This window comes from Chenopodium album, chromosome 18 (assembly GCF_948465745.1).
Source record: "Chenopodium album chromosome 18, dcCheAlbu1.1, whole genome shotgun sequence".
In the NCBI taxonomy this organism is placed as follows: Eukaryota; Viridiplantae; Streptophyta; class Magnoliopsida; order Caryophyllales; family Amaranthaceae; genus Chenopodium; species Chenopodium album.
In genome coordinates this window covers 8,888,120-8,914,124 of record NC_137851.1, presented here as the reverse complement: position 1 = coordinate 8,914,124, position 26,005 = coordinate 8,888,120, and the positions used below count along the sequence as shown (strand labels likewise).

The following is a 26,005-nucleotide window of genomic DNA, read 5'->3' as shown; positions in this document are numbered from 1 at the left end:
ATTAGCAAAAATAAATGTGGCTCATTTCGAGCCATGGGGTTGGGTTGGACTGACCACTCAAACTACATACTACCTCCGGTTCTTATTACTCGCAACAAAGGAATATTTTATGTCTCACAAATAATACCCCTTTGTTGCGAGTAATAAGAACCGGAGGTAGTAATTATGTCAAACCCTTCTAAAAATAAGTCAGATTAGACTTTGACCTAAAGATGTATACACATACGAGGGTCAAGGGAGTGAAAGTTGTCAAAATTGTATTTCCTTCGACCTTCGTTCCAAATAGTTGACACACTTCATTTATCATGTTTACCAATGCATATATTTAATTGAAAATATCTTAGTTTATACTATAGTAAAAATACTTTTAAAAAAAATTGAATTTTAATTTTAATTAAGTACACATAAAAATTGATTTATCAAGATTTCACATGACTATATTTTTCATATCAAAACTTTCAAATGTTAGTCAAAGTAAAATTTATAAATAATGTCAAAAGTCAAAACATGTCAACTAATTTTAAATAAAAAGGGAGTAATATTTTGAGATAGAACTAATAACACTGAGAGTGATTCTAAAGTAAAAACGTGAATTTCGCATCTTCATTACAAATTTACAACTTTGTCCACTTGTTTACACTCCAATATTTTCTTATACTACCAATTGGTTGTTGGTGTAGTGGTGATTGGGACTACACTTGGTAGGGAGAACCCAAATTCAATCCCCCGCAATAACAATTGAGAGGGAACTAAAACATAATCACCTAAAACTGATCCCTAAATCCGAATTAGCCCAAAGGGTGAACTAGGTAGAACACGGGTTCATTGTTCTACTATTCCAAAAAAAAAAAAACTTTTTCTTATACTCCAACTATTCCAAAAAAAAAAAAAAAAAAAAAAAAAAAAAAAAAATAAATAAATAAATAAAATAGGCCTCATTGTTCTAGCCAAGCCTGCATACTTTTCGGGCCGGACTAATGGACATTGATGATCAACTCTTAACATATACCAAATCGTACTTATAATTATGTAAAAACCCATAATTCTCTTTCTCATTTTTCATTTTTCATTTTTCATTTTTCCCTCAAACAAACATGGAAATTGAATTTCTCTGCTAACTCCATGAAATTCAAAGTATACACCAAAGACTGGAAACTGGCGCTTCTTATAGTTCTTGCAATTCAATATTGGAAAGACCCAAAAAAAAAGTAGGGTTTTGGAATTTTCTGCTGAGTGTTTTTTTTTCCATGGATCGTCTTCGTCCCAGAGAAAGAAAGGTCTTCTCTGGCTTCACAGATACCGAAGTAAGGATCTTTTTTTCTGGGTATTTTTGTATTTATGAAACTTTATCTGGGTTTTGATGAAATTTTGTAAATTTTTGTATTGCTATGATTTTACAGTGAATTTCCAATTTTTTGGGAGCTGGTTAATTGGCAGTTCTGTTTTGCTTAGTGTTTTTTCTGGGTTTTGATCAAATGCCCTAGGGTTAATCTGTTTCGTTAATTTTTTGTGTTCATATGTTGAATTCTATGGTTTAATTCAAGAATTTGATATCTAAAATGCTGTTTTTCTAGGTATGCATTGCTTAATTGTGTCCTGTAATGTGTCACCAATTATAAATAGTCACCATCTTCATTTGAAGGTTTCTTGAATTTACTACTCCATATTTTTGTTCAACTTTTTGTTAGCGTTGGAATTTTTATTGGGTATAGAAAATTGAATCTTTATAGTATATGAAATTGCCTGTATCAATGTTATAGGAAGTTTGAAGTTGTATTAAACATAGACATTCATTTCTCTTGAGTCCATATAGTGTATGATTTCCTATTCTAATGTCATACAAAGTAGAAAGAACCAAACAAGTTTAGTGGAGATGGTGAGGAATTAATGTCACGAGTTCAAGCCCTAGCATCTAATCAATTTGTGCTTGGGAGTGGGGGATTTCCTTTCCTTTCTCCCCCTCACTCAAGCATTGACCTATGTTGTTGGACTGAGAGGTGTTGATTAGTAGGATTTTTCTCCTTACCAAAAAAAGGAAAATGTCATAGAAAATGTTTAAGACCCTTCAATTGTAAGACATGCTGGCTCTTTTTAGATGTTTGTTTGGGGGAGGGGAGACATGTTTTGGGCATTTGGGGTATGGTTGTGTATTAATTACCCAGAGATAAACTATAACACTTTACTGTTCATTGTGGACTTGTTAGTGGGTTATTTTAGTTTGACGATGTTTCTAGCATATCTTTTGGAGATGAATCAGGTGCTTTAGGCTGGAGTAAATTGATTCACCTACTATCTTAATCATATGGTTCATATGCTTTGGGAAGTCATGCAATTGTGAAGACTGCTTGTATGCCTCTACCTTAGACAAGCCTTAATTGGAAGTAGGAGTACATGAGCGAATAATGTGTACTGAATTTTGTATGTCATTTTTCTGTTTCAATGGTTGATTTGCACTTTAAGGCTATACTAAACTTATGGATGATTTACCTATGAATGTGCTAGCATGTATACTAAGATTTATGTTTTGACCTCCTGAGTGATGTTCATTGAATATTTCAAGTTATTTTTATTGTATCAAATTTATAGGTTTAGGTTAGTAACAGAGTTTGTGAGCCTCTAGCTCATGCAGGGAGAACTCTTAAGTTATGAGTTTGCTTCCTGTTGCACTTGCTACATGCACTTACCTCTTTTATTACTAACAGGGTGTCAAGTGACAGTGTAGTAACATTGGATGTTAAAGAGTTACCAAAAAGAAGATTTTTTCTGAAAAGGTATGTGAGACCAATTCTATGGATAAATCGAGCTATTGACCTATACGCGAGTCAAATGGGATTAGCAATTGGGTTAGCATAGATGTGTATGTTGAGAACTTGAGATCGATGTGTGGGAATGCCTTAAGGATTATATTAGTAATGGACATATTTTGTGGAAGGTTGGAATTGCAGATGTGAGAATAACATAAGAGGAAATTGATTGTGTTGGTTTGGGAATAAGACGGAGACTGGAATACTAATAATGAAAGTAGAGAGTTGAGAACACGAGAATCTTAGAAGAAGCCAAAGAAGAACAAAGTTGACTTGGATGTTGATATCTAAGAATTTGGGCTTATAGGAGCATATATCATTACAAGAGATGTTTTCTTGATTCATGTAACCAACCCTGTCATTGGGTTTAAGGCTCTGATATTGCTGTTGTGGTACAAGTAAGTACTTTTTTTTTATTTATTTTTTTGTAGTAAGGAAGGCACTGTAAGGGGGAATCATTAGTGCTATCACATAATTGATCTACAGGTTCCTTCATGTCATTGTTAGGGGTTTACAGCAAGTTCTGCACGGAAATATATTAATGCAGAATTTCTAACTTGTGAAGAAATTGTTTTTTCCTGACCTTTATCTGATTCTCCTCTCCCCCCCCCCCCCCCCCCAACCTCCCCTTTCTGTTTATCTTTATCAAGTTCCGACTGTTGTGTGAGCAAGAAAATCAATGCTCTCTTCTGTTGTATTACAGAGGGAGTTTTGAAATTGGTTTAATCCTTTAATGTATATTGACAGATTGAGAAGCTGGAAAGCTTGTTTACAGAATATGGAGAATTGTCAGTCAACCGGGACTTTTGTGTGAAAGTTGCAAAGGGAATTAGGTGAATTTTTGCAGTAATTTTACGCCCTACTTTTTGCAACATTTTTAATTAGCTTGGAAGATTTGTATGCTTTGACTCTAGACCTCAAACAGAACTTGTATGTGTGCAGTCGATCTGCTGGGCGGGCTGGGAAACCTGTTGTAAAGTGGGATGAGGTGCTTTTTTTCCCATATTCTTATACCTCTCTTTCTCATATGTTCCTTGACACTCTTTTGTAATTTATGTGCAAGTCTCACTGCTTCATGTGTCTCTTAGGTGCAAAGTTGGTTCCAAAATAGGCAGAAAATGAGTCCAGTTAAAGCAGCTCCACCATCTATCAATCAAAAAGAAATTACTCCTTCACCTGATGTGTCTAAAAATGTGGCTGCTCGTCCAGATGCTTCTGACCTGAAGAAGACTAATGAATCCAACCAGGTGCCTAAAGGTATGTATTTTGCTAATTTGGAGTTTAGATGAATTCATAAGCTGCATATGATGAATTCCTAGACAGTTGGATTAAATGGAGCTTGCTCCTAGTCAATCTGCTATCGTAATTTTCTTTTAGCAAGGATTAAATTTCACATCTTTATTTCTGCAATTTTTTGTTTTTACTAGTTTTTCGGAAAGAGAAAAAGTCAATAACTTCTATAGTGACGTACCCATCTAGGGGCAAAGTCAATTTTATACTTGAGAAGTATTGGTGGCCTCTTAGTGGGGTATTGAGAATTTGACCTTGGGTTAGATAAAATTGAGATTTATGTTTCAGTGATTATATATACCATCTGACAATGCCTTCTTATTGGGAACTAAGAATGTACTTGAGACTGATTGGAATGTATTACTGTGATCTCTTCATCTTTTACTTTTTGCTCTTTTTATGGCCCCATGTCAAGCTGGTTCCATATCTGTTTTTTCTTTGGCTGTGAAGAAGAGGCATCTTCTGTAAATCCCAGGTATCTTAGAACTTGTTGCTTTCAGGTGCAGATATAATTGTCAGTTCTACAGAGATGTTTTGATTGTGCAGTCTTGTGTTAGGCTGCCTCGTATATCAAAAATTTTGTCTGCCTTTTGTCCTTGAACCTTTTAGGCACCTTTAGATTTATCACTTCTTTTTAGCATAAATAATAGCTTAGAAAATTCGTTTCACTTGTAAAATGTCTAGGTTATTCTTTTGATACGACATCCTGAACTGAAATCTTTTGTTGCTTTACTCCTGCTATCTTTGTTTAAAGCAGGGGAAAAGTTACCAGAGTTATCAGAGTTAGAGTTTGAGGCTAGGTCAAGAGATGGAGCGTGGTAAGTTTAAATATCAAAGGCCATACATGGTGTAGTTCATATTTTACACGAAGTTCAATTTTTTTCTTCTCTGAAGAGTTTTTTTAGCTCTTAATTGTTCAATGTCATATGTACTCGGCAATTGACTTTTATGAAAATGATATCTGGAAAAGTGGAAAACCTCAATGGCCTTGAACCTTGAAGTTATGGTGTCAATACTTACTGACTCTGAAATTAGAAGCACTGGATCTTATCATACCTTGATTGTGTTTTACCCAAGTATAATTGCTGACTCTGTGGGGTTATTTTTCATCTTGGAAATTAATTGACTGTGCAGTAGATTTTATGATTGAAGGTAACAGAGTTGTTAAAGAAGATAACTCTTCATGCTTGACTAGGGAAACTTTCTTGTCATTAGCTGTATTTATAATATCGTGGCCTGAGGATTCTGACTTTTTATGCTGTGAATTTTTGGTCTCTGCTTGCACTTTATCTCAGTGTTTGAAAAGGCGCACCTCAGGCGTTAAGGGACATGCAGCTTTTGTGGTCTAGGCCAGGCGATTTTAATGAGGCGCAGCTAAGGTGTACCGAGGCACGCCTAGGCGCAGCTTCAGGCGCACAAAGATTTTTTTCAGAATTTTATTTATTGTTTATTATATGCACCTTACTTCATTGAGGCGCACCTTAGACCCAGGGAACTTTGAAACGCCTTGATGCGCCTTGAGCCTTTATATACATTGCTTTATCTGAAACATTATGTTGGTGAAACTCTTTGTTTGTTTCAAGTTCCAATCTCTTTTTTTGCTGTAAAAAAATTCTAGCGTTGATTCTTTGACCAAAAATTTCTAGGTTGGATTGGGGTTGAACAAAGTCATTTTGAGATTTTGGATTCATTTAATTGTGTACATCTATTTCCTAGTTATGTGCTCTTGTTGCAACCTTTCTGTATTCACTTGTACTTTGCTATGCAGGTATGATGTTGAGAGATTCCTCTCCCACAGATTTCTCAGCTCTGGTGAAACTGTAAGTTCCCAACGCTTTGTTTGATTCAATATCAGTAGAGTAAGGGGAATGGAAAAGAAAAGAAAACTTAACAAATCTATTCCCAAAGTTCAGTTTAATGGAAGAAAGTGAAAGGATTAAGTGGGTAAATTAATTAGACATCTTTTATTATTCAATATTCCTTCAATGTTGGGAAGAGAGGAATGAATAAAATTTATTAAGAAGCTTCCACTTGCCCTTCCTTTTTCTATCAAATACCATGTATATTTTGCAATTAAATATAATTGATTACTTCTTTTCCTTCCAATTCCTCTCCATCAAAAAGGGCTCAAATTTGTTCTTTTACGATACCTAGATGGAACAAAGACATTAGTCTCTTCCTCCCCAAGCTTCCCATCTCCAAGCGAAAAAAGAAGGGAGAGTGGTGAAGAAAAGACGAGTTTGCGTGTTTACGTGGTATTGTAGTGGAACTGTAGTGGAATTCTTGTTTTCATCTTTATTAGATGCCTTTCATCCTCTTTTATAATTCTCCCAATAAAATTTTCACAGTGATCACTCGTTCAGCTTCATCCCCCCCTTCCCCCACCCCTTCTGGTCCTGTCAGTTGCCTATCAACTTGAATGGAGCAATTTGGGAAAATAATGGATGGCACTTTTAGCAAGGTTAACAAGAATATAAGTAAACATGATGGATCTACAAGTCTTGTTATGTTTTTTCTGAAATATAATAAAATTTGGAGGAAATAGCCTTTATAAGTTTTGCCACCAAGTCCATATCTATATGGAAGATTTCAGTATATATCTAAACCATAGGGCCCAGCATTTCTAGTGTGGTATCCTTCCTGACGTGAACTGGTTTTTCCCACTTTGGCAATCAGATTTATAGTACGGAGTAGTGAAAAGCCACTCCTCTCCTTTTCTTCCTCTCTTTTTGCTGTATCTTCTAATTTTGTCCCAAACAATGATTAAGTTGTTTGTGTAACGTAGTCTTTAGACTTTGATTGGAAGCATTCCAATATCATGCATTGAATTTGTAAAACTGCTGCCTTTCGAAATGTTCGTACTTATTTTCCTACACTATACTGCTCACATAATAGAAGTAAATAATTTGATTCTTGTACAAGATGATTGCCTTTAGAAGATTATTACTACTCTATAATTGCTTTTACTTTGAGGCATAAGCCAAGTGTTACCTACATATATTCAGGAAGTTCATGTAAGATTTGTGGGATTTGGGGCTGAAGAAGATGAGTGGGTTAATGTGAAAAATGATGTGCGAGAGCGTTCGATCCCCCTAGAGAACTGGGAATGTCAAAAGGTCAAAGCTGGGGATGTCATGCTCTGTCTTCAGGTAGTTAAATTTATTCAAGATTTTGTTTACTATTATTTATGGGCACATGCTCATACTTTCTACCTTTGATGCAGGAACGGAAAGATCAAGCTATTTATTATGACGCACTTATTTTGGATATTGAACGAAAAATGCATGATATAAGGGGTTGTAGGTGCATCTTTTCTATTCAGTACGACCATGATAAGAGTGAGGCAAGTACTACTATCTCTTTGCCCATTCCAATTTAATGTTTCTTCTTCTATGTGCACTCATTTCCTGTTGGATTTTTTGGGTTGTTTCTTGCTGTTTCTAAAACAGGAAAAGGTTCGCTTGAGGAGATTATGTCGTAGAGCGTAACAAGAAAGACCAGGAAATGATCGTTGCAGTGATCTGGCGTCTTGAATCTTTCCTAGGGTATGCATAAGCTGGCTTATGAGGTTAAGAACGGTGATTAGGTTAGATTGCCATTAAATAGTAAATGAAGTCAAGAACGAAATTATTCAAATTTTGTGGAGATTCAATCCTTTAACCATTTTGGTTGTCATTAGCTTTACAAAGCAGTCTACAACTTCAACTCAATTTCTCTGTATATTTTTACATGATCACATCTTGGTATTCTCTGCTTTAAAAAGCTTTTATCCTTACTTTGTCAAATTTGCTATTAATTTTGCATCAGCATTTTGTATTATTGGGGCATCTCAGTGTAATTCGCTTTATAAATGTTACGTGCACACTAAATTACCATTTAAGCTCAATGTATTTGTTACTTCTTGTAGTTGCTAGAATTTATTATAATTTATATAAACTTATTAATATTTTTACGAACTTTTTATATTTGATGGAATTTATATGAACTTATTTGGATTTAATGCCAGGGAATGAGGATGAAATCTCAATTGGTAACCTTTTACACTTATTGGACATTGGAAAACACCGCCTGCTCAGTTTCCATGCAATCATGCTATATTTCTTTTTCTCTTGAGTTGATGTTTATTCAACTTATTTTTGTTATTTGAAGTCATTGAATTTTACTGCTTAAAACTTATTTTTACTAAAATAATTTATAATTAATTTATTTAGATTCAACTGGATTGAATACTTTTTTGTAAGGTGTGGACAATAGGACTTAAAGATGTGTTTTAAACACATACATATTGGTCAATTAGTGAATGTGTATGTAATACTTTTGGGCACACGATATGGAAGACATAATCATCATCAAATATTTTTTGTGGTGTTTAGAGAGCTAAAATGGCTTATTCCCAGGACCCCTAAAATCGAGAAGAAAACTCTAATTAACTAAGCTATCCCTCACTCTCAAAAAAATTTAAATATAATGGGTTGTTTACTAAATTTCGTTTCATAGGGTAGGGTAATATCATAAAAGATGTTGAACTTAGAAGAAATGTCGATTATGTACTTGTTCATTCGTTTTGTGATGAGATGGATTGAGAGAACCAGTAGCCAAATAGAGAAATAGCACTATGCAACCTTCTAAGTAGATGGAAATATGATGTAGGAGAGAAGTATTAGTTAACCCCATGATAGTAACATACGTTGAGTTATTGTTGTACTTGTATGAGATAGTTATAATGTAAACCGTGAGTTCAAAAGATTTAAGCAACTTATGCACATATTATACACCGTTTTCTACATCTGGCCATTATTAATTCTTTAAGGTAAGAAAAGTACATGCTTTCAAAACAAAGGTAAGAATGATGTATCCTCTCAAGGTTTCAAGCATAATTGAGCAAAATCAAGGTGCAGGAGAGGAAGCAATCCCCACAATCTCTCTACCGCTAGAGTTCGCTGATTCCATCATCCTCAATTATCTCGATCATAAACAATTACTCAAATAGGTGCTGTAATTTTTGTTTTTGATACAAGTTTAGTAGCTTACTTATATGAACATAGTAATAGAGCGAGAGTTAGCCTTTGACTGCCACTTATAACTATGCTTGCTTGGTGATCAATGTAAGAAAATTTGAATAGTCGTTGAACCATATGTAATTGGGTAGAATGAGAAGCTCAAACAACCAGTCTAAGGATTTCATTGACCAACATATCAAAAGTTGATTAATCAAAAATGAATCTTTTTTACAGAAAAGAGTCAGCAACTCATCATAGTAGTATACAATTGCAACCGTTTCACAAGTTGATTAATCAAAAATGAATCTTTTTTACCAAGCTGAGCCTGGTCGAGTGAAAAGGAGAATACCTTCTAACCATGAGATTGGAGGTTCAATCCTCACTAGTTGCAATTTGGGGGGTGGGATTCCCTTACCTTCCCCCACTCTCCCAAATTGTTTAACCCACTAACCCGAGCCAGGTAACCCGTAACGGGTTCTGGCCCTGTAGGCCCTTCATCTTACCAAACAAAAAATAAAAAAATAAAAAATAAAAATCACGAGACAAGGTAAAAAAAAAATAGAAAAAGAAAAAATTGCGCAACACTGCCAACTTAATCAGAATTTTAATGGAGATAAAATCCAATGCAGACTGAAATTAACAAATTTGTGCCTAAAGCAATGACTAACCATTTACAAGAAGTGTACTTGAGATTGTGAGCAAAACAAAAGCTTCTATGTAGCAATTATCACAGATTTAAAGTACTAGCATCTAAAATGAGAAACACCAAACCAAGTCAAAACCTAGCAGGTTTTTGTACGCAATTCTTGCATGATACTTCAGCAGGATTTCGTAATGACAATAACCATTGTGAACACTAAACACTAGGCCATCAGGCAAAACCTAATATGCTAATTGAAATTATCTCACTACAATCAAGATTTCACTAGTCACCACACAAATTTTGCAAGAAATAGAAGCAAGAAAGTTATGATCATCCTATGTGACAAGAACTTTTTGTTGTAGTCACCCAAATGAACATGTAGTAGTGTTAAAAATAGCCAATGCTTTGATTTCCCATGTAAAAGAAAAAAAAAAAAAAAGGATCATACACTTACACAAAAACAAAACCTTGTCTTAGGATGATTAAGGGAAGCAATATGATCACAATCATCTCAAAATTCCAAAAAATAAAAATAAAAAAAATAAAAAAAGAAAGAAAGGAAAAAAAAAAAAAAAAAACAGAAAAGAGAGAATGATGAACTATTGCACACAATATAACTTGTCAGCAAACAAAGCATGCATGAAAACTGTACTGAAATGAACCAGGAACTTTGTCCCAAAAGACCAAATATAACCTACCCCAACTTGTGCGGTTCATTTAAACAGCAAGGTATAACATTACCATGAGCACATTCAAATATTCACGCACAAAACGATATTAAATGATTTATAACCCCATTCCATAAAACCATCACTGGTGAAACCAACTGAGATACAATTCTACAGGTTCGTGTATAGGCAAGAAGTGAGAATTCTCACCAGAGCTACAGATGTTCGACTGTTTGAGGCCACAAAACTGCTGAATAATATCAGTGGCCCCTGAAATCAAACAACTAAGGCAGGATTAAATCAAGTACACAACTCTATTGACGGGAAAATAGTACCTACAGTTTTGTTTGAATTAGCATGCTAATCTCAATAACATAGAATTCAAAGACAAAACAAAAACTGCTCGCTCATCAAAACCACCATAACAAATGGCATTATACCAATGATATGGCATACATATTTCATATGCCTACTCTTAACATAGTTGGAAACCAGCCAGCAAACATACACAACAGCCCAATTCAAACACCATCACCATACCCTTTACCCCAACAAAATTTCAGTGAGGTATTTCCTCAAGTACCTATGCGACTGCTTAAAACGATAATAAAATACAAGCTCACTTACAAAATCACCTAAAATCTCATTCCAGTATCTATGTCATCTTAAACCTGCATAAATGCCTATATCTAAAGTAATACAACTAGTGCCAACTACCACAAAAGGGAAGACGGAAAGAAATTTAGACACTATTTGAGATGGAAATCCAATTACCTTTTAAAGTGGAAGACAGGCAGCAAATCTCTAAAGCCAAGGCAAATTGCCAGAACCCATGAATTGAGAGATGACAACTGCGGTGGCTGTAACTATAAAAATGAAGACAAATCACTAAGCCATAATAAGAAACAGCCACAGGTGAAAAGAGAAGCAAAAGATTTCTACACATCTAGTTCATAACACAATCAATAGTCAATCTTCTTGCAAACTACATCAGAACATAATAGTACAGAATCTCAACTCCAAGACACTGCCAATGAATCAAAAGAGATAAAAGGGTACATGCCCTTGAATAATCTTTAATTGCACATTGCCCAAAAAGTTTCAACAACCGAAAGATGACCTGTGCACACACCAACTCAGTACTAAAGATCACAGACTATACAAACTCTTCAGAATGCCTCCATCCCACTGCATATGAAATTTCATAGACATCAACCCAACAATAAATTGCAGCACATCAAGTGCACAGGTATCAGCAGCAGACTCCATGAAAATATGAGGACTCAGTTTCACAGGCACAGAGACAACTGCCACAGCAACTTCAAAATGTGCCATTAATGCTGAAGGCCACTGGTAAGAGCAAGTGCATGGCATCCTTCAAATAACACCAACTAGGTTATGTATTTGACAAATGGTTAGCAGCTTAGGAGACGGTTCTTCCATAACAGATTGAAGCAATGTACAAATTTTTCGCCCATTTCTCCTGCATAAGCAACAAAGACAGATCCTCAGCAAATTCAGAAAAACAGAACCTGGAAATAGGCAGCCCCAGTACAAATTCTTGAATTATTTTACCTTGACATGAGTACTGGGAAATGCTGAAGTCCGAAGAGTTTCTTGGGTTTCATCTGTCGGCTTCCTTCTTGGAATACTAAGAACTAGAGCAGCCTGGTCAAAAGTTGCTGCTGTAGAAGTGATACGATAACCAGCATCCCATCTTCGGTGAATACCCTCACTAGGATACAGAAAATCCAGCTCAACCACCTAAATTCATAAACAGTTAATGACCATCACACATTTTTCGGGATTTAGGTTTTAAAACATACAATCAAATGTTAATATCACACCTGATCAGCGTACCCTGCACCGCGGGACATCACGACTGCCCATCTACTACCAGCAGTAGCCATGGAAGTGACAGAGAAACCCTCTCGCCACTTTTTGTTAATCCACTTAAAAGGGAATGCATCACTAACTTTATAAGACTGCTGTAAGTACTGAGTACCTAAATAACGGGTTAACCAAAGCATATAAAAGGGCATGTGAGATCCTTTATCAAGACATAATGCAAAGCCACGACTAAAGTTTTAGACTTACCTTTAGACATGACTACCAAGGAACTACCATTTTGAGCCCCTGCTATTGCACTAATGTAATAGTTCTTCTCCCACTGCTCCATAATCCATTCCTACAATCAAATACAAGAGAAGGATTAGGTATAAAACCAACAGTTAAGAATATAACTACAGGATCGTACATATAAAAATGAAACACACAACACACACACATTATAAGATAAGAAAAGAAACCTTGTGGAGGAAATGTGGAGAAAGTTCATAAACTTGAGAACTAAAGCCAGTGCCAGCATCCATTATCAAGGCCCAAAGACTTGAGCAAGATGCAACACTACTAATAAATAAGCCATCTTCATTTCCTTTCTCAATATGCTGAGAAAGCCTGTTATCTGCAACATTGTAGTGATACCTAGAGCAGAAAAAATCCAAAAGCAATTTTCAGAATTCCATTCAAACTAAATATCATTTTACACTGCATTTTTCTGCAATTTTACCTTTGCTTCATTGGCCTGCGAGCATTGTAAACACTAATCCATTGAGTGGCAGGCATTCCCATTCGAATCTTCTTCTTTGGCTGCTCATCATCATCCTCCTCCATCGACAAACGTCCTCTCTTATGCCCCACTTGGAATATCAACTTCACAAAATATAAACATGATTTAAACATTACGGCATCTCGTGAAATTTTCCAGAAGAATATCAAGAGCAATATTTTAACAATCATATGCTTACCTTCTGAGCACCATCGGTATTAATGGGCCTAATGTCAGGATTTGGCCCAACAATCCCATCAAAAAGAGAAACGTACTTTGCATAGTTAGGCTCTTCATCAAACTTCAAGTTTACCACATACTCAACAAAATGGCGGAAAGGAAGGGGGCAGAAACAGCACAATGTTTCCGGAGATGTTGCCATCTTCTTCTTGCATACAAGAAATCCCTTGTTCTCCCCCTGTATTAAAATACCTCATTAGAACAAATTATTAACTTAAAAACACAAGACCTTCCGGACAGATTTCAAATACACAATCATGGAAGGAAAGTAATGACCTGATATCCCTGCCAAGGAAGCCGGCCACGCAGAAGAAAAATGAGTGTGTATGCAAGTGATTCTAAGTCATCCCTCCGGCTTCCAGTTCTTCCCAAATGAGCGTGAACACTAGCATATCGAACAGTACCCCTGAAGCAATAGAGAAAAGACATAACCAGAGACAATTATAATTAGATGAGTTTAAACAATAAGAATAAGATCATAATCACAAAACAAATCAATGAGCACAGTCTCAAAAACCTGAAAACATCAGGCCGCTGATCATATTCAACATGCAACCCAGTTGAATTATCTCTCCATTTAGTTGCTGCAGGAAAGAAAAGGGAATGAATATATGCATTAAATGGTATACAGAAGAAGAGAAAAACTACCAACATAGAAAGATAGTTGACTTACCTAATCCAAGATCAACAAGAAACAATTTCTTTTCTTCGTGAGTTCCAGGGGGACCAAGCAGAAAATTCTCAGGCTTTACATCTCCATGCACATAACTGCGGGGTTTGTGAAAACATTTTAAAACACGCACCAGAAAGTGAATGGCCCAGCAACAATATTTAAACTATAAAAGCTTCATGAAAGGAGATGCTCAGTTGACTTATATTTTGCATTCCAGAGAAACTCTAACCCAAAGTCAGTGTCTACCACCACTAATATTCATGCAAAGCTGATAAACAAGAGTAATCCATATCAATAGCTAATGTTGCATTAATCTACCACCCAGCTCCTTATGTTAACTTCAAATAAACATCAAAATCCCACCTTTCTTCCACCAATCCAATACAGTATAGATTAATTGTAATTGTATTAGTGAATAGGAACAAATCGACAAAAGGATTCTTTGCAGGTTATGATGAATGGCTGAAAACCAATCTTGCTTTCAACATACAACATTCTTGCTTTCAACAAACAACATAGGTGAGATTTTTATGTTGCAGAAATAGATACAAGGAATGAGAGACAGTAATATTACCCCCTGGAGTGCATTTTCTCCAAAATAGAAATTGCTTCAATTGCAATGCATGCAACCATTTCAATTGACATTCTGCAATTGATAAAGTTCAGAACATATACCCTGTTAGTAGCAAAATCATATCCTAATAATGAAAATAGAATGATATTGACATTTCAATCTACTTACGAATGAGAATTGCTATTCCAAACATCCCAAAGACTTGGCCCTAGCATATCCATGACCTGCAACACCTTAATGTCAGCATATCATACCAAGGGAATAAAGCAGTACAAAGATAATAGAAACACACACACTCTCTTACCATGACATAATAGTCACCTTGCCGACCCTTGTAATGGACTCGTGGCACTCCATGACTACCACCAAGAGCACTGAGAAAAAGAAGCAAAATTCAAAGCAAAAGCATAAATTAGTTCAACAAATATGCATTGCATATAGAGAAATCAGACCACCATCCACAGATATGTTGCAAGATATTGACTCACTTGTAAACCTGCCATTCATATGGAGGCCCATAATTACAACCTTTGCTAGTCCTATGCTCAAACTTCAGAGCTACCTAAAGTACATCAACAAAAAGTACGTTTCAGAAAAACAAAAGTTAACATATATGTACTTGAGCCAAAATGTGTTGTTATACTAAATGTCACACCTCATAAGCTCCAGCACCATTCCTTTCACTAGTGTTACCACCGGCGCGCCTACCAACATAAACTTGGCCAAAACCACCTTTCCCTAGCTTTCTATCAACCCTGTAAACTGGAGAACCCCCAACCTGGACCTGTTTCAATCAATAAATAACAATCAGCTGCAACTCCAAAAGATACTAAATGTACCCAAAGTCCCAAACAATTCTCAAACATACCACCAAAGTATCATAAATCAAATGGGAAAAAAAAAAAAAAAAAAAAAAAACAAATGTACCCAAAACACTTTAACTAAGAACTAGTGTTATAGTCATAGATTCTTAATTCAACCACAATATGGAAAGAATAGAGAAAAGTCGGTATCAAACGTGCTCCTCGTGCAACTTCTAAAATAAATCATACCTGTAACGTATCCTACATAGAATCTATCAACCCCCAATTAATTCAACAATCAATACATTGAACACTTTAATGATACCAGCCCTCAAATGCCGGAAAAGAATACAACATTACCAAAACGTAACCGATAAAAAGAGATTTATATACTTATTCTATTGCACTCATAAACTGAAAACGAAATGAAGATCGCCCACATTTAAAGAAAACAATCAGACTAGATACATTTAGCTACTTGACAGACTTATTTAATCCTTAAACTGCATGAATAAAGGGCATTGATACATTTAAAGAGTATTACGAATTCCGAATTCGCAATCCAATCCCAAGTCTTCAGTACCACCCCAAGAATTAATCGGCTATCAACCTAATAACAATAATATCCTCAAACTGCTAAAACTATATAATTCAATATCAAGCTCAAAACTTTTTTCCCACACTCAAAATTTCAATAGATATAACATTAAAACATTGTATTATCAGCAAATTAACAAAAGCACAAATTAAATAAAAACAAACCAATCAATTTATAAGAAAAAGGAGTAAACCTTCTCAGGTAGAGGAGCAGAAGAATCATCATCATTCAAACCTTTATCGCCGCTTCGACCGACGGCATTACCGCCACTATCAAACTCATCCATCTCTTTCTCTCCAACCTCTTCTCCCGCACCACCGCCGCCTAAACCTAATCCTACACCACCTCCTTCTTCAGCAGCTGCGTTAGCCTTCAACGACGTCGTTTTATGGCTAGATTCCTTAGCTTCTTCTAGAACCTTCTCATCACCTTCACCGTCACCACCGCCACCAACCGCCTCCGCCGGTTGCCGGTTATTCCTCCGACCTCTACCTCGATTTCCTCCTTTGTTTCCCCTAGTTGCTGCTACACCTCCTCCACGCCGTCCACGTGTCCTACCTCCGGTCACTTTCTGGCCGTCGATCTCCTCCTGATTGTTGTTTGCTGTAGGATTTCTCGATGCTCGGCCTCTGCGCGCTCCACTACGCAGCTCCGGCATCGTTCTTCATCCATCAAATCTCATATCAATTTCTTCAATCAACTCTCTCAATCTCCTCTTCTTCAAACCCTAGAATTTCAATTCCGCTAATTCCTCAAAATCAATTGCAATTTTCCGGCAAATCGAGGCGTTTACCGATGAATCGGAGGTAAAAATCAGAGTTTCTTGCAAAAATCTGGATTGAATTCAATGAATTTTGAAGATCTTAAAGAGCTAAAATTAGGGATGAATATAAATTCTATTAACCTTTTTATTTAAAATTTAATTTTTGTCGACTGTAGGAAGAAATGGATAGATGGTGGAGGCGAAAGAGAGGAGAGAGAAAGTAAGAAAATTGCTTGTCGAGCTCTTTTGGTGAATTTCTTTTATTTTTTAATTTTTTATCTGGGAATTTGTGACGGTGTTGTAGATTGTGGTTTAATTGCAATAATATCCTGTTTAGTATTCGCATTGGGCTGCAATTTGAACCTTCTAGTGCGTTCCATAGTAGTGAATTAGTGATGGAACTCCATGGAACTATGGAAGGGGTGCCTTTGGAATGTTTCGTCAAGCCTTGTCAAAAACTGACTTGATTTGACTTAATTTGGGTAAAACTCGATTAGTAATGTTTTAAGGTTTTGAAACTTTCGTTGTTAAAGAAATATTTAGTACTTTATTTGAACTCTCAAAATGAGTTGGCGTATTCAGGTTCTGACTTATTTAAATATGCAGAACTCAATTCAAGTTAGATTTCAACACGGTTAAGTGTAGTTTTAAGAAACACGCGTATAATTACAATGAAAAGCTTTGTTTGCCTGATACTTCTTGCCCGCTAAACTATGAATGAAAGAAAATTGAAAATGTTGAGCATACTCGGAGATTGTCAAGTGCAGGTTCTTTTTGCTGACAAGGGTAAAGGAAGATAGTTTCCCTCAAAGACGACCATAAGCTAATTAGTTCCATATTTGGAGAAATAAAGTAAGAAAAATGTCTTTAGACTTATTTTATTAATCATATTGTCATTCATGTAAACATGAACACAAATAAAGACAAATAAGGGAATATAGTTATCACCTCAATATAATATTTTCATACATGGAATATATCATTTAAACAATAAAAATCATAATTTCTCATATTATATCATCACCGCTATCGTTGTTGCCAATGGAGCTTTGATGTTACGCACAATCTATCTTGCTCTCTGGCCTCTCCAACATCGTTTGTGGGTGGGCAGTCTTGGCACCATTTGAAATTTCACGTGGGATGTTCATTAATGTGCGTTACTCTTCAGTTTTATTATCTTGTAGAAGTGTATTCTTTTGGAAGATATTGTTCTAACTTCCTTAAGAAGCTTTGCTCTCTAGCATTCCCTTAAGATATAGGTAATTTTTAGATTTTTGTTGATTTATTTTAGAGATAGAGGGGTCTTTAGAGTCATGTATCTTTCCGATATGATTTTTAATTTATTGATTTGGCAAAACATGTTTTTTATTATCGTTGGCGCTATTTTCCATGTTCTTTCTTACAATAACTTTCATCTTAAGCCTTGACTCCATTTTTAAAAATATATATATTTTTTCTTCATTTGTCTTTTATGAATGTTGATTCAGTTATTAAATTAGTGATTTTTCTCAAACTCGACAACTAGAATTCCAGACAATGAAATCATTCAGCATACATCATACACTTAAACTCCATCGTTTACACTTTAGTTGCAAATCTATATCTATATCTATATAATCTTATTAAAACCCAAGGGATTAATATGTTGATGACATGTGTCATAGTTTGTCATCATAACATTTATGACATAACGCCACATAGATGATGAGTTATTGACATGACAATACAATAGTATTTGGATTAGATTTGAACTATTACATCCATTGAAATTCCCAATTTTTCTTTATCACGATTTCGCAAATTAATGTCACTTTATTACTTAATTAATATTCATATATAAATTGCAACTTTTAATTAAACATAATACATAATTTCCTACTTAATTGTAAAACAAACACTACTGTAACTCTCTTTCTATCCCCAACTAATTTTACCATTTTTATTTTATTATTTAAACTTAAGGTATTGGTTTCAAAATATTAGTTAAACTCAAAGTAATTTTTTTTTTATTTTGTATTTAAACATAATCCGGGGCATTGCTCGGGGCCCAAACTAGTGTCATTTCATATCCCACGATCTTTACTCATTTTTTTCTTTTTAGTTTTAGCAATGAAACAATTACTTCGTATTTCATATCAAAAGTTTCAAATATTGAAAATCATACCTACATATGAAATAACCAAGTAACAACCCGTTCATCGAACGGCCCAAAAGGCTAGTTAGATACTAAATGCTAATATAGACTTTAAGGAATGGAAAACTTTTTTTTTTTTAAAGGCAGGAATGAAAAACTAATTAATGATCAAGCAATCACAATAAACAAGATGATGAGGTTTGTTAGATATGTCTTGAATCAGTTAGCCATATACAAACAGCTATTGTGCTAGCTACATACAATTTCCAGTTTTGGGCCTATCTTTGGCCTATTTCATCATTTTAGGCTTGGGCGCACTAATAAACTTTATTAGGGTTTAATCTGCCCGCCATTATGTAATAAGTACTTTCCTCAACACCAATAAGATCAACTTTTCTCTCACTTGTTTGTGGACATAGCTAATTCGTTTTAATTAGTAAACCATACAAAACCTGTGTTCTTTTTACATGTTGATTAGTAAACCAATAAGATCAACTTTTCTCTCACATGTTTATAAGTGCATGGATCAATTCAAGGACAATGTTCCCCCATCTATTGCAGCTAATTAGGTAACTTTACTATAAAAACAAATTAATGTTACATTTCATACATCAAACAACTTTCCATTGAGATCTTATAATTAATGCATTTAACTTCTTTGTAAAAACATTTAAATCAAATGAGAAGTTGATTTGAGTTTTGTTTGGACAACCTATTATGGCTCATTGTGCTTAATAGGTGTATATTATAGCCAACATAAGTTTTTAAGATCAACTTGGTCCTTGCCTCCTTGCACCCAATCCTAACTTTAATTTACCTACACTTTATTGAGCAAATTGTACGGATATAAAAAAAAGAAAAGGTTATGTGAACACGATATGCTATTTATGTTTAACAACACTAGCTAGATGAAAATAAGATGAAGCTAATAGTCAACTAAACTTGAAGTTGATAAGTTGTTGAATTGATGAAAAAGTTAGGCCCTATTAACTTCACCTTAAAAAAATAATATTAAGTAAAAATATTTTCAGTTTAGTAAAAATAAGTTCAGTTCAGTAAAAATAAGTTTAGTTCAATAAAATTCAGTTATGTTAAAGAACAATTATAATAGAAAATCAGTAAAAATAATTTAAGTTCAGTAAAAATAATTTAAGTTCAGTAAATATAATTTTGTTTCAGTAAAAATAATTTCACTTTAGTAAAAATAAGGTGAAATGAACGGGGCCTTAGTGATGAAGTCTTGGTAAAATCAATTGTGACTTGTGAGTATAATGTAAGTGGAATTATTTAAATGACATTATCATTATTTCATTATTTGCTGTTAAACCTGAAAAAGAAGCCGATGGATCCACCAAAAAGTCAAAAAGGTTAAGGAAGTGCATTGGGCTACCGAAGATGGCTGTTCAGTTATATGGGCTTACTATGAAGCCTGGTTAATGAACCAGGTTGGGCTGGGTTGTACTGGGCCAACTCAGGACCTCTGACCCACTGTTTCTAGCTGTTGGATTTTACTTCATATTTTTATTATCAAGTCGTTTGCTTGAGCAAAGGAAACAATGGGTTCACTTAAAAAGTTTTTTTTTTTTTTTTTTTTTTTTTTTTTTTTTTTTTTTTTTTTTTTTTTTTTTTCACGCATGTCCATTAGTTTTGTACTTTTTTTCATTGTAAGGGAACAAAAAAATAAAAAAACTAGGAGCTTTCATAGATTAGTATAGAAATTGACCTGGCCATCTGGGCGAGTTTAGATTTGAGATTAATATATGAAGTGCTATTTAGTTGAAAACTCAATTTGAGCTTGAAAGTTGTGATTAAGTAAGTACGAAGTAAACTATATTATGTATAGTTCTCTCTTCTCACTCCTCTCTCTTTTAGGGTTTTAGTTTTCTTGGTCGTTTAGGTCGGAAATAGTCTAATTTCTTCGAAAATTAGACTATTTTCGACCATTTTTTTCTTTACTTCAACTTAGAGTTTTTTTTTTTTTTTTTTTTTTTTTTTTTTTTTTTTTTTTTTTTTTGGTTTGTTTGTTTTGTTTTTTTCTCTCCATCTGTGAGAGTTTGTCCTAATTTTCTGGGTTTTTCCCAAATTTTTGGGATTTTGATTCTCATCCATGGATGAGAATTTTATTTTTAGGGTTCTTATAATAATTGGAAAGGTGATTTGGATTCCTTTGGGTTTGGGATTTGTCATCAACTGGTCAATCAAAACATCAGCGCAGATTGCGGAGGTCTCAACTTGGAAAGATGCAAAGGCATCAAAAATCATTGCTCGCGTCAATCTCGAAGCGGTGGAGTATGAGCTATGCCAAATATGCAAATTAGTTATGATTTTGATTGTAAAAGTTATGATATTTTCTCTAAATATGTTGTTTACAGATCTTTATTATTGTAGATGCCGTATGACTATTATTTAATGATAATATTGCTTCCCGTTCAACAAAAAAGTAAGTACGAAGTAACATTTTAGGTTAGGTTATAACATTCAAACAATGTGAATTTTTGCTTAAATTTGAGATCCTTAACATCAGTATACGCCTAGTGAACATAGTGATGTTTACTTTGTAACGAGTCACTAGTGTTCTAACCTCTCACTACAAATGAATGCGAAACATATCGCCTTATTATAATTGTTACAAAAGCATTCAAAAATGAAACGTAAAATACTAATATTGATGTATTAACAAAAAAGAGGACATTCGATAGAAGCTCGTTTTTGCTTGATAACAAATCCTCTTCTAATCAATTGTCTGGCAATAATATATTCTCCATAATCCTTTATTAAGATCTAATTGTCACCGGTTAAAATTACACTCTTAACATGACTATTAATTATGAATACAATCCACATATAGAGCACACTTTTGTAACCTCAACTCTTCGTAAAATCGATCAATAAATTCTTGTGCTGCACTATCCACACAATTGCCCATGTCAGAATCATAATAATCATCAACATCACCATAATAACCATACCTCTCCATTGTAATAATTTTTGATGGACCATTCGTAATTCTAAGGGCATCATCATGGTGTTGATAATTGTGATTGTTGTAGCATAATGAACGAGGGTAATACTTTCTTTTACTTTTGGACCTTCTGATCACGTGCACGGGGGATGCCGGACTACTACTACAACTAAATTCATACTCCCTCGGATAGTTGACTGGCACGTGTACATCCATTGACCGGCATGATTGAGTGTGGTGATGGTGTATGATATCACCCAGAGACCTTGCTAAGATTTTAACACGTGTTTTTATTCGGCTAAGATCAACCATTGACTTGATTACTAATTAACACTTCTGCTAATTACTAATTAGAGAGAACAGTCGAGAGAGAATCGTGGAAGAATTGTCGTTCTCAGAGATTTAGTGAAAACATCGATAAGCTGTTCATCGGTTAAAAAGAAGAATGGTGGAGGAAATAGTTGGGAAAGCTCTACATATTCAAATAATATATACAGTATTATGTTGTTTTGGGAAGGATAAAGTCTAAGCTAGATAAAAAGTTAGAAACTTAATATTTGTAGTAAATAAAATACTTACTATTATATTATACAATTAGTGAAAAATAAATGTGACGAAATAAATGTGATTGTAGGTTACTTTAAAAATGTTACATCTACCTGGTGGTTAGTTCAACCATTACTTATTAGAGACCGACAATTAATAATAACGTCTCCGTTCATAAAAAAAAATAATGTCTTAGGCCCTGTTCTCATCAGATTATTTTCAATTCAGTTCAGTTCAGTTCAGCTCTAATAATTTCAGTTCAGTTCAGTCCAGTTCAGTTAAGCTCCTAGTTTCCTTCTCTCATAAAATATTCAGTTCATTTCAACTCATTTCATTCAATGAGAACAGACCCTTAATGGGTAAACCAATTAGTAGATATTTATGTCTTGATGGTCGGGTGAACCAATTACTCCGACACTCTAGTAGATATTTGTTTTTATTTCTTTTTTGGTACGGAGTAGAAAATTTGTTTTTTACTCCATGAAGTTCATATGTTGTCCCTTTCAAAAAAAAAAAAAAAAGAGTTCATATATTGTTGTGCATTTATTAGCTAGTGTTATACTCGAATTAATAATACTGTAGATAACGAGCTGGTAAGCGATATTTGTAACGTTTATTTTGCAGAATTCCAAGAATTTAAATACTTATTACTTCGTCCTTTTTTTGTTAGTAGTTACAAACACTAGTAGAAAAAGTCAATTTGACACCGAGTAATGGCCACCGATTTTTAAAAACCAGTGGGGAAAAAAATGGGCGGGATTGGGTTGTAGGTAATTGGCACCAGTTCAACCCAAACCGGTGCCATATGTATTAAAGGCCACCGGTTCAAACCGATGGCAATTCAAAAAAAAAAAAAAACCCTCCCCTTACTTCGTTCTTCCTTCTTTCCCCCCCTTCCTTTTTCATTTTTCCCTCCTCTTTCGAAACCTCAGCTCACTGTCGTTCCCTCCTCTTTCGAAAACCCTCCACCACTGCCGCCACCTGCAACGTCGGAACTCCGTCACCTTCTCACTTCATTCTCTTTCTCTTTCTCTTTCATTTTCTCTTCCATTCTCCTCATTTGGTGTTCGAAAACACCAATAGCCCCCTCAACTATTGCGCGCCACCTGAAGAGCCGCCTCCACCACTCCGCCACCTAAAAAGCCGCGTCGACCATTCCTCCACCTGCACAGCCGTGTCCAGGCCTGAGAGCCACCGCCCTGAGGTTCATCACATGCCACACAACCTCGAGGTTTGCCCACTCCCCGAGGTTCATTCTCCACAGCCACCATGCCAAGTCGCAACGCGTAGCCCCTGGTTCCTCCACCACCGACCGCTGTCCTCTGCCCTCCATCTCTCCTCTCCTTCCACCTCCACCTAGGATTAGTATTAATTTTTTTGGTGGCAATTTGAACAATTATTTTCAAATATGTACTTATATTATTTTCTTTTGCATTTTGAACAATTGTTAGGCAAATTAAAGTTAAGGTTTGAATATAATTTTACCCTAATTTTTTTGAATTTTAGGTTGTTTTATTGGGAAATTTTTAATAAATTAGAGATTAGCTAGTAACCTTGTTACTTAGTTGAATTTTGGTATGTTTTAATGGGTAATTTTAGGTTGTTTTAATGGGTAGTTTTGAATAAATTAGAGATTAGTAACCTTGTTACTTAATTAGTTGAATTTTGGTATGTTTTAATGTGTAATTTTAGGTTGTTTTAATAGGTAATTTTGAATAAATTAGATTAGTGACCTTATTACTTAGTTGAATTTTGGTATGTTTTAATGGGTAATTTTGAAAAAAATTAGTGAATAAATAGTTTAGCAATTGTTAGTTTGATGAATGATGTGTTTTAGCTTAGAATTAAATCATTTGATAAGAAATGTAGGAAATGGTCAAAGTAGAAGTCATATTGGCCATATTTGGGCCATTTTGGATAAAATGCGTCTTAAAACTTAGTAAAATGCTCTTTTGATGTGATTTCAAGCCTTAGAAAACTAAGACTAGGTAATATTGACATGTTATGAGAAAAAATAGTTCATTTGATAAGAAATGTAGGAAATTGGCAAACTAGAAGTCATATAGGCCATATTTGGGTCATTTTGAATGAATTATACTCCGAACTTAATAAAATGCTCTTTTGATGTGATTTCAAGCCTTAGACACCTAACACTAGGTAATATTGACATGTTATGAGAAAGAAATAGTTCATTTGATAAGAAATGTAGGAAATGGGCAAAGTAGAAGTCATTTAGGCCATATTTGGCCATTTTTGATAAAATGTGTCTTAAAACTTAGTAAAATGCTCTTTTGATGTCATTTTAAGCCTTAGACACCTATCACTAGGTTATATTGACATGTTATGAGAAACAAATAGTTCATTTGATAAGAAATGTAGGAAATGGGCAGAGTAGAAGTCATATAGGCCATATTTGGGCCATTTTGGATAAAATGCATCCTAAAATTTAGTAAAATACTCTTTTGATGTCATTTCAAACCTTAGACACCTAAGACTAGGTAATATTGACATGTTATGAGAAAAAAAATAGTTCATACATAATGTTTAACTTAATTTTTGTCTTTTTTTTTTTTTTATTTTTTTTATTTTATTTTATAGATTTATATGTGAAGCACGAGTTTAGCTTGAAGACTACATATTTAGCTCAAGTGGGAAGTTCAAAAGTGTACATCCATTGTACTTGCTATATTGGTATGAATTATAAACTTTACTAAGCTATATTTCTTTCTATTTATCCATTTAATAAATGTTTTTTCATGATATTACAACTTGTGTATTGTTTAATTACAAATAAATACAACAATATATAGAATTCTTGCATCATCATATGCCTAGATACCCGTTCAAAGCTTTCTCATTAGGAGAAAGTCTTGAATAATCCCCGGTTGGGACTGTTCTTGAATGTTTACTCTCGCTTAGGTGGTGAATGTATGTCTTCTTTTCGATTTTAAGGAACATCTTGGCTTACCATTTCCTCACCATGTTCTCTAGGTACATATGTGGGTAAGTAATTATCTACATCGTGTACTTGGAGAATTAGGGGGAAATGCTGCCGGATTTTCTTTAAAATTGGAAAGTTGACATACATTCACTAGTGAGAGTAGACATTTAAGGATGGGTTAGGTTGGAGTGATAAGGACCATTTGAAAACATGCATTTTTTCACTATATGAATGGTATATTCATGATGTGTACTTGAATTTGATTTACAAAAAATATGTAGCAATTACACATTATTCATAATATGTTGCTATATATATTTAGAGACAATTTACTAAATGGAGAAGGATCGTGGTTGGATGTATGGTAGACGTGATACATTGGAATTTTGGAATGGGGTTCAAGAGTTTTGTGAGAGGGCTTTATCTTATCAACGCAAAATGGGTGACGAAAGCCTTTATTATCCTTGTGTTGATTGTATAATGTGAAGGTGGTCAACAGTGTTAAAATCATTAGAGATCATGTATTTTGTCGTGGGTTTAGGCTTAAATACCATTAGTGGATTTGGCACGGTGAAAATGGAGAGTGCAGTGGGGATCTTGATGGGAATGATGTGCATGATAGAAGCAATGAGATTCATGTGGACGAGGAATACGAGAATGATGAATATATTATTGATAATGGTGAGGATGGAGCCGAGGATGATCAGGCGGATGAGGTCGAGGATGAAGAGGTGGATGAGATGATGCAGGATGTTGAA

The 26,005-nt window shown here is 34.7% G+C and overlaps 3 protein-coding genes across 4 annotated transcripts; 1 reads left to right on the top strand and 2 right to left on the bottom strand.

Annotated features, from left to right (window-relative positions):
• Positions 1 to 1,069: 1,069 nt before the first annotated feature.
• LOC145591404 (protein SAWADEE HOMEODOMAIN HOMOLOG 1-like) lies at positions 1,070 to 7,919 on the top strand. 2 transcript variants are annotated; one of them, XM_081647846.1, is made up of 9 exons: positions 1,070 to 1,304; positions 3,552 to 3,637; positions 3,747 to 3,792; positions 3,893 to 4,061; positions 4,849 to 4,912; positions 5,863 to 5,914; positions 7,100 to 7,243; positions 7,318 to 7,437; positions 7,544 to 7,919. In XM_081647846.1, the coding sequence occupies exons 1-9, from the start codon at positions 1,248 to 1,250 to the stop codon at positions 7,580 to 7,582; spliced, it is 777 nt and encodes a 258-aa protein (XP_081503972.1). In that variant the 5' UTR covers positions 1,070 to 1,247; the 3' UTR covers positions 7,583 to 7,919. The 2 variants fall into 2 exon arrangements, with proteins under 2 accessions (XP_081503972.1, XP_081503973.1); XM_081647847.1 differs by having other exon boundaries at positions 1,073 to 1,304; positions 4,852 to 4,912.
• Positions 7,920 to 11,321: 3,402 nt separating this feature from the next.
• Positions 11,322 to 16,965, bottom strand: LOC145591403 (casein kinase 1-like protein HD16). The gene is made up of 16 exons (XM_081647845.1): positions 16,095 to 16,965; positions 15,156 to 15,284; positions 14,989 to 15,062; positions 14,805 to 14,874; positions 14,669 to 14,724; positions 14,501 to 14,572; positions 13,927 to 14,021; positions 13,771 to 13,837; positions 13,530 to 13,659; positions 13,213 to 13,431; positions 12,975 to 13,117; positions 12,715 to 12,889; positions 12,503 to 12,593; positions 12,253 to 12,410; positions 11,981 to 12,169; positions 11,322 to 11,888 (listed from the first exon to the last, which is right to left on the bottom strand). The coding sequence occupies exons 1-16, from the start codon at positions 16,557 to 16,559 to the stop codon at positions 11,829 to 11,831; spliced, it is 2,193 nt and encodes a 730-aa protein (XP_081503971.1). The 5' UTR covers positions 16,560 to 16,965; the 3' UTR covers positions 11,322 to 11,828.
• A 4,654-nt stretch (positions 16,966 to 21,619) lies between these two features.
• On the bottom strand, positions 21,620 to 22,072 carry LOC145591742 (uncharacterized). The gene has a single exon (XM_081648247.1). It carries the CDS (start codon positions 22,070 to 22,072, stop codon positions 21,620 to 21,622), a length of 453 nt encoding a protein of 150 aa, XP_081504373.1.
• Positions 22,073 to 26,005: the final 3,933 nt, after the last annotated feature.

Coding starts and splice junctions, on each gene's coding strand:
- LOC145591404 (XM_081647846.1), top strand. CDS start 1,248: ATGGATCGTCTTCGTCCCAGAGAAAGAAAGGTCTTCTCTGGCTTCACA. Junction 5,915..7,099: donor TTCTCAGCTCTGGTGAAACT/GTAAGTTCCCAA, acceptor ACATATATTCAG/GAAGTTCATGTAAGATTTGT. Junction 7,438..7,543: donor ACGACCATGATAAGAGTGAG/GCAAGTACTACT, acceptor TTTCTAAAACAG/GAAAAGGTTCGCTTGAGGAG.
- LOC145591403 (XM_081647845.1), bottom strand. CDS start 16,559: ATGCCGGAGCTGCGTAGTGGAGCGCGCAGAGGCCGAGCATCGAGAAAT. Junction 14,725..14,804: donor AAGGTGACTATTATGTCATG/GTAAGAGAGTGT, acceptor AAGGTGTTGCAG/GTCATGGATATGCTAGGGCC. Junction 11,889..11,980: donor TTCCCAGTACTCATGTCAAG/GTAAAATAATTC, acceptor TTGCTTATGCAG/GAGAAATGGGCGAAAAATTT.
- LOC145591742 (XM_081648247.1), bottom strand. CDS start 22,072: ATGGTTGATCTTAGCCGAATAAAAACACGTGTTAAAATCTTAGCAAGG.